The sequence below is a fragment of the Montipora foliosa genome, chromosome 10 (genome assembly GCF_036669935.1).
Source record: "Montipora foliosa isolate CH-2021 chromosome 10, ASM3666993v2, whole genome shotgun sequence".
NCBI lineage: Eukaryota > Metazoa > Cnidaria > Anthozoa > Scleractinia > Acroporidae > Montipora > Montipora foliosa.
Window position 1 is genome coordinate 14,541,843 of NC_090878.1, and position 14,674 is coordinate 14,556,516.

Below are 14,674 nucleotides of genomic sequence, written 5' to 3' on the forward strand. Positions count from 1 at the left end.
TTCATGCCAATTTTACTCCTGCAATGTTGATACACACTTTCGAGCGGAAGTCTTTGTTCTAGCTGAAGTCTGTCTTCCGAGACGTCCGCATGCAGTCTTACAATCGCTGTCGTCGTGCCATGAACTGTCGCCCTCGCTATTCTTTTCTGACTCGCGTTCTCCGTTTAAATCGCTGATGTCAGCCAGCGAGTCATTCGTATCCACAGAAATAGTGGAGCTTATTTCCCAGCTGGAATTATCAGACCAGACAAACCATTTTCCGCGTTTCTGAAAGTCGTTTTTATCGACAAACGTCAAGTCCACTTCGTCCGCCATTACGTGAAATCTTTGCTTTTCTTTCAAATATCAGACCGAGGTTGGCCTGCATGCGGACGTCTCGCCTAAAAATAACTTTCGTGGACATGACATATCCCTAGGGCTGGACCGGGAGCCTCCCTCTCTATACCTCAGACTTATTGATTTCACGTCGTTCAGTTGTGCAGAGTACCTCAAGAATATTTGCTAAAATGCGTGCTGCACGTGCAGCATGATTAATTAATCATATTGTTGTTTCGGGGCGTTCTCGTTGACGACCGCGTAGTAGATCTTAAAGTCCCTATTATATCTTAATGCAGGACTCCATAAACACCAACATCGTTTCAAAGGGGGCTTAGGGACGGGATTGCACAAACAGGGGCTTACTACTCGTATACTAGGGCTATGCCACGGCATTTTTAGGGGGCGAGCTATGTTGAGACGACTTTCAAAATATGTATCACACTGGTTACTATTCTCAATCCCAGGGATAACATAGTATGACATAAGGCTTTTGATTGGTTGGGAAGGTCTGGTGTCCGGGGAAAATGAAAAAATGACACAAACTACATCGAAGTTGTGTAATAGTGAGCGTGGGCTCCTTTTCAAAAGAACCTTTTTTATTTAAGGCGGTTTTAACAACCACAACATGCGCGAACAGTTTAATGAAGCAATCAGAATTCGCTCAAAGTGCGGCAAAATGCTCATGCAATTCACCATTTGTTTGCGGTTTTGCTTCTCATTGGTTATTATAAAATTTAAAGAAAATGACAAAACTTTTGAGATTACAAGACATGTTTCGACAGAAACTTTTGTCATCTTCAGTTGATAAATGTAAAAAGTTTTGTCGTTTCCTTTAAATTTCTGACTTGCCTGCTGATATCAAGATCCTTTGGAAACATTATTATAAAATAAAATAAAAACTCCCGCGAGGTTTATCTGCAAATCGTAAAGCGCAGAAGTTCCAATCGCATAATTATCTTCGCATTAGATAAAATTGTCGTTTATTAATTAAAAGAAACGAAATAACGCATTAAATCTCTCCAGTGTCTTTGATTACGTCATAGATGACCGTGAAATAATATTTATAACCGGGACTGACCAAAAGGTCACTCAATCTATTGTAGCTCTAGTAGTGGAAATTGTTCGCTCCAATGCTGCGCGCCTAAAAAAGATACGGCGGTCATATTTGATCATGCGAAACCTCCGGGAATGAAGCTACTCTATGTTTATCATATATCAAAGATTTTTTTCATTTGGCTCTAAACATGTTGATCACTAAAGAGAAAACCAAGAAAAAATGAAACATCTTAATAGTACAAAATTTACAAAATGGAAGTGATATTATTCGACTCCAAATAGGTCGATTTTGTTTCGAAAATCCCTTCCATATTAACAAAGTTAATCGTGTGACAAATGGTCATCTACAATTTGGTATACAATATGTACAATAAGACGGGAATTCCCACTATTTTAAGTCTAATAACATCTCCCGGAGCTCAGTTATTTTGTACACAAGGGCCTCCTACATGTTCAACATAATTATGATTCATGGTAATTTGTATACAGGTCACGATGTGTCACAAGGAGTTTCAATGAGTATAATACTCTCATGAGTGACCTTTTGGTTCGGATTCTGTTTAAGGTCGATAGTCAATTTGTGACGCCGAAACCAGGTATATTTCATTTTATATAATAACCAAATCAATGCGCGCGCTCTGATTGGTCAATCAGCTATGTTTTATTGTGCCAGTAAACTCATGGAAAAATCGCGCGTCTTCTGAATTATTATACAAAAGCAATAGGCCACAGGTTTTTATGGTTTATAGGCATGATAAACCACTTGGGATGTTGGAAGAACACGAGAAGAATTCGTAAATGACTCGCCTGCGGCTCGTGATTTACGAATTCTTCTCGTGTTCTACCAACATCCCGCGTGGTTTATCAGCCTATGAACCATAGAAACTTGTAGTCTATTGCTTAAAAATATAGTTGTATTGGGCAGCCCCTCAAGGGGCTTTGTAATTCTTGAACTTCCTCGAAAAAAGCACTGAAAAACCTCGTTGCCTTTTGATCTTCTACCCATGTGACTAGGTCCAAAGCTGTTCTTGTTATTTATAAAAGAAGAATATACAAAAAATGATTATCCTTGTCGCGCAAGTTTAAACCCACGTGACTAGCACCATTTCAAAAATGGCACGACGACTGCAAATGAAAAGAATGTGAAAGGGAATTTTCGAGATCCAACTTATCTCAGATGATTCACTTTCAACAAAGGTTTTCCTTTACGAAAGTGTTGAAGAGAACGGGATGAAGTTTCTGGTATAAATTGTTCACCTTACAAACAAACGTTGGCTGTCGCAAAATTATTTGAAACCTTAGCAAGTTCAGATAAGCCTATCAATGCCACTTTTCTGAAATTGTGCTTCTAATATTTTAGCATATCGTGATCGATTGTCCCCATAAAGGTTGTCTCACCAAACAAGCGGCCGTTGATAGCTCTTGATATCCCATTCAGACTGCCATAAACGTCTCAATTGAAGTTTTGAGGTGAAATGCTTCATGCACCCCTAACATCGTTTCCTAAAGTTGCAGGACTCCGTGAATAAGTCTAATAACATTTCAACTGTCATTCAAAGATGATCGTACGTACACCGAAGCCGGATTACAGGAAGCTTCCAAGAGCATGAGTGAGGCAAACATGCCCGCAGCACTTTCATCAGCTTCTTATTCAATTATATCATTAAAAGTCAAGTTGAAAACTTTGAGACAAAGAGATCTGATATCTCTTTTCGAACACGGTCAATTTCGTTTGTACTTTCTTTAGGCTCTTTCAACGGCTATAAAAAAAAATCTTCCACGAGTTCCAACTCCGTTAAACTGTTTTTGATTTAAACTATCTGCCGGTAAATACGTTTAGTCAATAATTTCACTGAGTCGAACATATCACGTGTTGTGAGTTTGTATCTCTATGCTCGATGGTGTTCCAGGGCTTCGAATCATTCTTCTTCTTGAATGTTTATTCCCATTTTCAGAGGGTTGACCTCGATTTTGATTTTGTTGCTCTTGCTCCATTTCTTCTTCTAGTTCATCGTCTTCCACAGCCTCGTTCACGTAACTTTCCGTTTCAGAGTTACGAGTGACCATCAGTGTTGGTTTTACAAATCTGACGGAGCTTTTGGGGGCTCTTTTTACTGGGGTGCCAGGTCGCCCGGGCGAGACCGGTCTCCCTGGGTTACCCTGTTGTCTTGGATTCCCATTGACCATGCTCTCCAATCCTTGTTCCAACTTATCTTGTTTTAGGGAGTTGATCACGTGATCAATATAGTCAGCCTCAAATTCTTCACTCTCACGATGAACTATCTTTTTAGCCGTGCTCATTTCCGGTTGGTCTAGATAACCGGAAATGGTATCTGAAAGGTCAGGAGGATCTACCGTAAGGGAGTTTCCATAGTGAGGGGGGCTTTTTGGAGGAGTATCTATAGTGGTACTCTGGGTACTGGTGTGACTCTTTTTTCTGTCATCTGGGGGAGAGTTGCTGACTCTGATGAATTCTTCGCTGCTCCGAGAGCGGATTGGGTATGACTGACGAGGAGTCAATCCTCCGGCGTATAAAGAAGAACGTGCTCTCCTGGCGCTAAATAAAATCAATCAATCCCAAAATAAGTATTAACCCAGTCGGGTAGTTTGTTCGTGAGGCATTTGGTGGTTAGCAAGTCGTGCAATCAATCATCCTTCCGTCAGACAGATTTTCAATTGATTAAACAGTCACCAATAAGTCAGTCAATGAATCACGTTAGGTGAATTTGAATGTCCTTTCTCAAACATCACCGTGGCCTGACATGATTTTACACTTTCACGGTCTTAAATTGCAGAAAACAGTGAGGGTCTGAATCAGGATCTTGGCTACTGTGTTTAAAGTGCTACCATGACCAAAAATCAATTCTTCTTTTTCTTTGGATTTCAAAACTATGTTAACTAAACACTAATTGACCCAAGTTTTAGCCTTGATTGCAAAAGACTCCTCTTTATCAGTTTAACTAGAATTTGCCTATTTAATGGTCCGCCATAACTAACATGAAAATCTTGCGTGAGATGGATTGAGGAGAAAATGACGTCAAAGACTTACTAGTTTAAGAATTCAATGCGTGTGTACGTGGCTGAATTAATATTATGGCAAGAGAGTTTCGGGCTTTCGGACTCCTAAACTCGCTTTTTTCTGAAATTTTAAGCTAGTGAGTAAATGACATCACTTTTCCCTAGATCCAACCCTCTGAGGTTCAATCGTTCAGTTTTAAATGTGAGTAACGGCGGACCGTGAAATCCAAAACTTGCACTCAAAGGAAAGAACCTTTGGATAAAAATCAAAGATTAAAATTTTGCTAGTCAGGTGTTTGGCAAACACACTTTCAAAATCCGAAGGAAAAAAAAAGGAAGTGAGTTTTTTGCTCTTAGCAGCACTTTAAAGTTTAAATTTCAAAATAGGGCAAGTTTTAATGGAGTGTCGTAAAACTAAAACCAAAGTAATTATTTTGGCCAATCAAAAAGGACTGAGACAATCCAGTAAACCAATCAAAACTCGAAGTAAATTACACGTAGCCAACACCGAGTGCGGGAAAATGTGCACACGCGAGCCACGATTGGTTTTAGTTTCACTTCTGATTGGTTGAAAAAGTCGCGCGAGAACTTTAAACCAATCGCTGACTGAAGTATTGTAAAACCAAAGCAATTCGCTAATTTCTTTCGAAACTCAATTGAAAACCGATCTATGTCCAGAAATGTTTTTAATTAGATGCGCGCAGGTTTTAATAATAAGGACCTTAAAGCCCTGGCCAAACGGGAACTAGAGTTAATGAGAGTGTAACCAGGCCTTACTAGTTCATGGTCAGTCGTTTTCTTTATGTTTATTGAAAACGCAAAACATCTTTTCCAACTTTTTCGGTATCGGGCCGCGAAATGAGACTCTCAAATATTTGAAAATGTCCTCGGAGAATGACAAATCATTATCAGAAACATTGAGCAGCGCGTTTAAAACAAACGGTAAATCATCAAGCTGAAATTTACGTTTAGCCAAAAATCAGAAACTTATTTGTTATAGAGCAACTTAGTCTCAAACGAGAGAAAGACAATTCAGAATGAGACAACGACATTCATGGTTTTATGACAAACAACAGTTTGCCGTTTCGAGTAAACGCAATGCTTAATCGCTCTATTGGAGAAAGATTTTAAAACCAGCTATGTTTATGACCAAAAGCAGGAGCTCCACTTATTCCTTGCGTCAACCCTTTCCCGAGTAAAGTTGTTATTAGGAACAGGTTGTTCCCGCGAAAAGTATCGTAATTCTCTTGACGCTGCGACAGCTTTGTTTTGATTGGCTTTTACAACAGCGGGTGTGCTAAATCTCCCAAGGGATTCCTACTATGTATAAAAATCTACTCGGGAAAGGGTTGATTCCTTGGCAAAGTATGAGAGATAGATCAGAGGCTCCTGCCAATGGTTGACCCCATAGAGACCCTCGACTGTAGCCTTCGATAATGCTCTCCCTTCGCGCGCCGAGCAAGAAAGAGGGTACATTGTTGTGGGAGACCTCACGAAAAGAGACAATGGCGTGACCGTTTTAGTCATTTTTGGAACGAATAATGGGAGGCAGAGACTTACCGTCCTCGATAAGGATGAATCCTCGAATCCCCAGTCAGTGAACCGTTTACTGCAACTGAACGAGTACAGGCTTCGCGTCTTTCCTCTACGAGGTCGGTACTGTTTGCATCTGGACTGGTTCTTGAAGACTGCATCATCAAGGCGTTAGCTGCACCAATTATGGGACGCTTGGACTTTTTCGGTAGCTTCATCTGCGCTTGCGCATGAGAGTAGTACAGAGAGAAATTGCTACCAATAACAGAGATTGGCAATGCCGTGATTATGATTGACAATACCGCACACAGAGCTCCACATATCTTGCCAGATAGAGTCACAGGTGCTGCATCACCGTAACCTACTGTTGTTATGGTGATGATCGCCCACCAGAATGACTCAGGGATCGAAGCAAATTGTTTGCCGTTCGTATTCTTCTCCGCGAGGTAGGCAATACTCGCAAAGATTATAACTGGCACGATTATCAAAAGAACTAAAAGCATCAACTCTCGAGAACTTGCAATCATTGTTTGCTTGAGAATTTGAAAACCCAGATTCACTTTGAAGAATCTGACCAAACGGAGCAGCCTGCAAATCGCCAGAATTTCGTACGCAAGACTCAAATTACCATGAGGGTAGTCATCCGTGGTGAAAATGCGAATATAAAAGGGCCAAATAGCAATAAAATCGATCCAGTTTGAGATTTGCTTCACAAAGTCTTGTTTGCTTGGACAAGTGGCAAGTCTGAGTGCAAACTCAATAGTAAACCAGATGCCACAGACACCTTCCAAGACAGCCATTGCAAGATTAGCAGAATAGTCGTCTGACACTTCCTGGATTGTTTGCACACAGTACCCAATTACTGATAAGATAATAAACATCAGCGACACAAAGAACATTACCTGAAAAGTGGATGGAAGGGTAAATATTGTGTGTTAGACTAGAGTAATCAAAAACAAATTTTAAGTCACAGTAAGTTAAAACGAGGAGAACTACTAAGTTATAAAAAAAAAATTATAAACTTTGTCTTTAAGAATGGTAAACTGTCAGCTACGGAAACACATTAAGTTGGAAAATACGGTGCATCCATAAAAACAACTTCATTGGGACGAACAGACCATGAGAACGAGGCTCATTTGGACCGCTTCCATAGCGGTACGAGGTTAAATAAAATGGGAGTTAAGGTCTATTGAACACTTCTATATCAAGTTTTTCAGTGTGCCAATTGTGTATCAACTATCCAGGAATGAAACTTCATGAAAAGCGTGGAAGTTAGGCGACGGATACGGCAGCGACAACGCCACAGGACAGTTGTATTATTGGTCAGTGAAAGAGAACCAAACTTCACGGTGCTGCACGTGCGACACGCGTTTTAGTTCATTTGTCATTCGTCACCCCGCGAGCAGAGCCTTTCTAAAACTCACCAGAGAGCAAGCAAGAGAGGCTCTGCAGAATGGTGTCAAGTCTTCTATATGTCGCCACAGCCCAAGTTTCTGGGCTAGTCACTCCGGTCAAACCGGTTTAAGGCAGCGTGAGCATTATATTTTTGACAAGGTAAAGATCAAACTCGAACCTTCAGTACGAAAACCAATATGGCGTCTAGGAGTGCGATCGAGACTTGGCCTGGTACGTACTTTATGTATTACCCTTATTAATATATGGCTCTGTCTCACGAGGACTAGGAACTACAAAATCCACGAATTTGATTGGCTAAAATCGATATTGACCGCGGTCTAGATTTTCCCATCTAGACCGGCATCTAGACCGGTAATGTTTTGCGGTGAAAAGATGCAAACTAAAATGCAAATATATTGAGTATTTTCTTCTACCAATATTTATTTATGGAAGTGCCAAACAGCATGATGACAAAAGAGAGGATGACGAGCAAATTTTGACAGAATTAAGTTCAGCTCATCGCCACTCATCGCAGTTCGCAAGCAAAATGTCAGTAAGTACAAACCAGTTCCATTAAACGAATTAAATTGTTCTTGTTTGCCATATAATAAACATCTTATTGACCGAGCTTAGTCAGTCTGTATGGGAAAATCTTGACCTCGGTCGTGTGTACAGACCTCACTGCGTTCGGTCTGTACTCACGACCTCCGTCAAGATTCTCCCATACAGACCTCCTGCTCGGTTAATAAGAGCTAATTATAATGTATTCAAATTATATTATAAGGTATTAATAATTTAAATACACTATAATAAGCGATACATGATGTACCTACGCTTGGCCGGGGTTTGAAACTGTCTCCAAGCAACGGCTTGCGCATACTCAATAAAGACTTAAACGATTTCTGCAGAGTCCTGCCTTTCTCGTCGAGTTAAGAAAGGCTCTTCGGGTCTTTCTGCAGGTACCGGAAAGCATTGCGTTTTTGGTCGCTTGGGATTAGTCTTTATTTGAAGTTGTTTTGTTTTCTGTCTTTTGTTTCTTTTGTTTTACGTAATTTGTGCTCGGGTACCTGCAGAAGCTGCTGGCTTTTCTGGCAGGGTGGTCTCCCGTACTCGAAAAACAACAACAAACAAAGACGAAATTAGGCGTTTTGACGACAACGCGAGCACGCAAAAGTGAATGTTTCATTCCCTATCTTTATCTAAAACAAATTTTAAGATTCGCCATTTTGTGCTCATATTTTCCATATAACGCTAGATTTGGTCATTTGACCCGTTCAGATCTCAAGATGACGAGAGAAAAATGTGCTGAACTTTGAAAAGCACGCACAGCGTCATTGGTTGTGTTTACACGACAGCCGTTGTCTCGGTTAACTTTCCTGAAAATGGTTTGTTTGCAGACCTCGTTAAGCGACTTAAAAATGATACGTGTTTTCACAGGTAAGATGAAATGACGAGGAAAGAACACGTGCCAATACAGTAATAAAACTGATAATAAAAATAGCACGCCTGTTGTGTTTCCGATTTGAATAACCGAAACGGACTCCCCATTGGCCGGAAGTAATTGCCAACTCGTTTATTGGAGACATTGACGAGTAAAATCGTCTGGCGTTAGACAGAGTAAAATCTATAAGTGTCAATGGCATTTATGGCAGTGAAAGGGATTTAAGGAACCTAAGTTGAGGCTAGCATTGAATTTGTTTTAATTGAAACCTCATTGCTTTTCTTATGTAAATTTTGACTAATTAGCATGAGAACAACATGTATCACAACAAGGTCAACTCCACTTTCATTTAAAGGCCAGGTAAATTAGTACGTAACTGTAAAAAGGTCTATTAGCATGAGAACAATATAATTAAAACATGAAAAGCAGGGAAGTCTGTATCACACAGGGTCCCAAAGGGGTTTAGGGCTCCAGGGCTCCGGGCCTAAAAAAGCGGGACTCCCGGGCTCCAAGGCCAAAAAATCGGGGCTCCGGGGCTCCACAGCAGCTACTTTGAGGCTCCGGGCTCCACTGTTGACTGTAGTCCCGATTTTCACCCAAAATGAAATCAGGGAATAAACGGAATCTAAAATTCGACGTTTTTCCATCTTTCTTTTGTCTTTCTTTACAAGGGTAAACCGAAAACGTAATTAATCTGATTAATGGCGGGAAAACAATGGTCACGTGGTCATTCTTGCTGCCGTTTGCCGATTTTGCTCGTCGCCAGCAGCCTGTCAGTTGTGTCATCTGTTTGCGCTTGCTGTAAACTCTGTGTTTTCTCTCTGACCTTCAGTTTTCAGCGAGTTTTAGAATTACAGCGCTTCGAATCCTGTTATGTCGACAGGACAGGCAGAGGAAGTTCAAATAAGCACATCTCGAGAACTGAGAGAAATTTTGCTTGATGCAACGGCCCGCGTGCTTCTACAAACTTGGAACGGAAAAGGCCTGCCACCGCTGGAGCTTTATGTAAACTTAAAATTAAATAAGAGGGTAACCAAGTTGACTTCAGAAAACAAAGAAACAATCAGAATGCGATAATTGCGTTACACACCGGACAAATGGCGAAAAGAATGCATGTTTCTATCATCTGTTGTACTTTCTCCTCTCTAGATACCATTTACTAGCAGTCGGCAAACAAAGGCAATGAGGACTAAATACTAAAAATGATTGGATTTTAATATTTGGGCTCCAGGCTCCATAGCAAAACTTTCAGGGCTCCGGGCTCCACAGCTAGAAACGATCAGGGCTCCAGGCGGAGAAATGATCGGGCTCCGGGCTCCACAGCAAAAAACATCCAGGGCCCCAGGGCTCCAGGGACCCCCCTTTGGAACCCTGATCACACCAAGGTCAACTCCAGCTTCACTTAAGGAATCAAACCTTACCAAATGTTATGGCATTTAAATCTAAAGTTCAATTGAAATATGAAACAGAACTCTATATTGAAACAATATGGAATTTTTAAGAGAACAGTGGGCGATTTTTGAATCGTCGTAACAACCTTTCCTTTTTCTTTTCTGTTTTGTTCTAATTGAGAAAGGATTGCGGGGGTGCGGGGGGGGGGGGGGGAGGGTAAAAAAAAACCTTAAAAAAAAAAAAAAACTCCAGCTTCACTTTTGATTCAAATGGCCAAGTAACTAGGCACAGAACTGAAAAAAAGGTCTATGGATGTGGCTGTTTGGAGAGAAACTTGAAAACTCATCTTCGGGTGTTGAAGTTCAAAGTTGTTCATGTTACGTCAGGTTGTCGTTGTCAGGACGAGAAAGAACGGCAGTGAAGCGCACCAAGGTGTGAAATGCACGTGTGGGGTCACGTGCAGTGCCACTGTTATTGTTCGTTAGAGCTTTTGTTCTGTGGCGTTTCGTTGCGGTCGACGTCGTCCTTGCTTGAACTTTTACCAAACAACAGCAGCCATGCTCTTCGCGAATCGTGTGTGCCATAACGTTCCACAGGTTTACGGACTTTGTGAGACGAGACTTGCGCTCTATATCGCCTTTATACAAGACGACTGGAAACGTCATACCATTTGCAGATGTAATTACAAAGACAGCGCGTTGTCCAAAGTTGTGTAAGTATCAAAGTTCTTAAAACCATATTTTTGAAGTATAAATCCTTTAATTTGCAGCCTTATGTTAATGTCGACTAATAGCACTGCTTTTCTTTCGAAATTCGTTCGCTCCGGTTAGAACTGAACATCACCATCTCCTTTATAAGAGCATCGACAGAAACATATCCGTTATTTAACAAATCCCGTTGTTTTTTTACTTTTTGTCAACATCTTTGCTCTACTTGTTTTTAAATTTGTTTTTTGTTTTTTGAGTGTTTGTCTGAATGAGTGAAGTCTTTTTCCAGGCACACCCGGCCCGTGCTTTGTTGGCGAAATGGAAGCTGTCAAATTCTACGCAACCCGGCGATAGCTAAAATTTGCGCTATCTTTGGCTATCTACGGTAAGTATACATCTCATCTCATTTCGTTCAAGTTGTACCACAGGGGCATAGTATCCTATAATAATATAAATAACTGGATTGGAAAAAAGCAACTTTAAGGTTCGTATTGAATCAGCAATGATACTGGAATTTCCGAAATTCCGTTCCATTCCGTCCCGTTCCGGTCAATATTTTCCAAATAGATTTTCCCGAAAATGACTGTTCCATTTGACGTTTAACCGAAATTTCCAGGATTTTTGGCTGAATGGTATTAAAGCACCCCTATTTTTTTGTTCTGTTCCATATCCCCAGTTGCGGTCTTTTCTTAATAACCCCCTTATATTGACCGGCAATTAAATCAACCATACAGTTTCAGGATCGTTTTGTTACAGTGAAAATCGAAGCCGCGCTGTGAAGCTGTCTAGCTGGAACAAATAAACCGCCGCTTGATGTTCAAAAGTTTTTTTTGTAGAATTTCCCTTTTGCTTTCATTATAACAATTATTTTTAGAACTGCTATTTATGTTTTGATAACCTGGGAATTATCTTCAAGCTGAATTGCCTTTGTTTGCTCGCAGAATTTAATAATACTTCCTGAAAAATTAGACGGATAGAAAGAATAAATTTGAAATTTAACTTCATATATATCGAATTTTGATGAATATTAATGTTATTGCCCCATCTGATACCATTCGTATCGAGTATCAAGTGCTTAAAGCTTTGAAAAGTTCGGTATAATGCCACCTGAAAGAAATGTATACCGTGAATTAGGAAAATAAACGTGGTATCGCACCTCGACATCAACACCCAATGTTTTGATAAGTGCTGTCTTTTATTCCGGTACCACTTTCGGAAAATGTTAATGCAAGCGTCTGTTATTCTATCTCAATCATTTCACGAGTGCAGCCTCTATCATCTGCTCTTGTTAATTATTTATTTCAGTTTAGCAACGATGAAAAAAAGGAAAATACAGCACTCCTTGGTTACGAATAGATAATTGATTGAACCTTTCCTCGCCAGATGGAAGGAAATAACCAAAAAAAATGTGATTGGGTTTAATTACTCAAAATTGAACAGATTCAGAACCAGTCCAGCTGATACCTTGATCATTCACCAAAGAAAAAGTGGAGTTTTAAATGGAAGGGCTCCTGATCAAACAAGGCAAAAGAATCTTACTGCCCTTGAATATCTTAAAAACAATCATATAAAATAGGCACAATTTTGTGTCCTTTTAGATCTCGATAAGACTTTAAAATCTTCAAAAGACGCCACGGAGGCGGATGTTTTGGCTTAAAAGAGGAGAAAATATATCAAAGGAGGAATACTGTCGCTCATAAAATGGATAATTATCAAATGGCCGACAACCTCACATGTCTAATGAAAATTCATGCACGTCTCACGTGAAGTAAGACATCAAGTGATCAAATGAAAAACAAAATGCAATATATTGTAACTTTGGTATTGAAGCAATACGTATTTAAGCTCCTGTGGTAATAGGACTTTTTTAAATATTACTTTTAAATTCCAATATATTGCTTCTTTGGCTAAAATTAGCCAACGATCCCTCTTGCGATTCAGTTTAACCCCGACAATAATTTGCTAGTTTTGGTTTTTGCTTCCGGTTGTTAATTCGCAGGGACTAAGGCAAAACAGTCGTCTTTAAAGGGTAATCTAGCAAAAAACGGTCCTTATCAACTCTTTTGCAATTTCAAATATAATTTTTTTCGACCCGCATAGTACATAATAAATGAATTCACGATTAAAAAACGTCAGTTTAGAAACCATAGAAGAGAATAAACCCTATTTTCGCTTAAACACTTCTCTTTAACGGTACAAAGTCCCATTTTCACACAATAATATAAAAATCACATTTCATTATTCCTTTCCGTTAGAATTTGAAAAGGTATTCGTAAAAAAAACTCACCTTTGCTATTTTCGATGATCGTTGATGCTCCAAAACGTTCCATATCCTGGGTTTGTATTTTTGCCAGCACGATTGTTCGCCTGCAAAATGTTCGACGGGACTATCCGCCAACACATCGCCAAGTTCGGAATCTTGGCCATCCTCTTCGCAAGACATTTCCGCCTTTTCAAAAAACTTCAGATTTTCCTGGGCTTCCCTGTGTTGCGTATAATACGACCAACAACATGATTCCATTTGTTTTTCGTCGATTCCCCAAAAGGTTAACTCTTCTTGAAACAAGGGGCCGCATACATCGTGCGGACTGTGTAGTTTCCCTGTGCGGTAGTAATTAATAATGGCTGCGAATACGCCGGGATGTCTATCAAAGAAAAATTCGTTCTTTTCGGGATCGTAGTCATTGGCAATATTTTGTGCATTTTCGGTGCACCATGCAAGCCGAGTGCCCGGAAAATTTCGAAGTGTACTTCGATAAGTTTCATGGCGAACTCCACCACAATTAATTATAATGCGCTCTCGTATCCTGAAGGCTTGAAGATTTTCCTCGTCGTCAGACATGGCTATTCATTATTCCCGTTTCACTAACACACGATTTTCCCCTTTTAATATTGACCTCCTGATAAAACAACGTAACATCGATTGTTTATGAAATATTTTGACCGAACGTTATATCAAAACACGAAGCTAAACCGCAGCGAAAATAAACCTCCTTTGACATTACAACGACTGTTGCCAATGCTTGAACAAACTCCGTATGATGATTTTTGATATAAACACTCAGCGCAAATTTTGGTTGTAAAAATTTGGCTGTGTTTCTTCCACTTTATCTTTGCACGTATCTTGAACGACTTGCCCATTCAATGTCCTGGCTCGTTCCCATGATTTTATGGCTTGCGAAGATGCCCTAGGCTTAGCTTTCTAAAAGACTGTGTGCTCTGTTTTGGCGAAGCGTTGCTGGGGTCCGATTATTCTGTATCAGGATAGGTCAGTATAGGCTAATCTGCAAGAGGATATTACACAACATTCACAACTACTCTTTCCACCTGCAGACTTATAAATATTCAAAAACTTTATCGCGAATTAGAAAGTTTAATAAAAACGCTCTTTGAACAATATCCCTCAGTCATTTTATTTCTTCAAGAAGTGTTGTTTCCATGACTACGTTTAATTTTGCGCCAATCAGGTGCGAGAGAACTGCAAATTTGGAACCAATAGGAGAATAGAACAACGTTAAATGGTCGCAATTTAAGTTACACATCGAGAAAGGTACGTGCACGTATGGTCGCATGCAAATGTTTTCATGGAAACGGCGACAATGAAAGCTAAACAAAGATGAATTTTACCGGCAAACGATTCGAACGTGATAAGGCGTTATTCAACGTGACAGAAACTCTGATGGGTTCCTGACTTTGGAAAAGATAAAAATAAAAATACTTACGTGGTTTTCAACCTGTAATGATAGACCTGTTAACATATCATGTGAAATCCGAATTAAACTTTCACAAATTTTGTTGAAGACCACCCAAATTA

General features: G+C 39.9%; 1 protein-coding gene across 2 annotated transcripts in view; it reads right to left on the reverse strand.

Moving 5' to 3' along the window:
- Positions 1-854: 854 nt before the first annotated feature.
- The window catches only part of LOC137973571 (potassium voltage-gated channel protein Shaw-like), a 14,640-nt gene continuing 820 nt past the window's right edge, over positions 855-14,674 (reverse strand). For both annotated transcript variants that reach the window (XM_068820410.1, XM_068820411.1), the window contains exons 2-4: positions 13,148-14,144; positions 5,953-6,827; positions 855-3,931 (exon numbers count right to left, since the gene is read on the reverse strand). In XM_068820410.1, the coding sequence (XP_068676511.1) occupies positions 3,241-3,931; positions 5,953-6,827; positions 13,148-13,702 (2,121 nt within the window). In that variant the 5' untranslated portion in view covers positions 13,703-14,144 and the 3' untranslated portion in view covers positions 855-3,240. The remainder of the gene's footprint in view (positions 3,932-5,952; positions 6,828-13,147; positions 14,145-14,674) is intronic.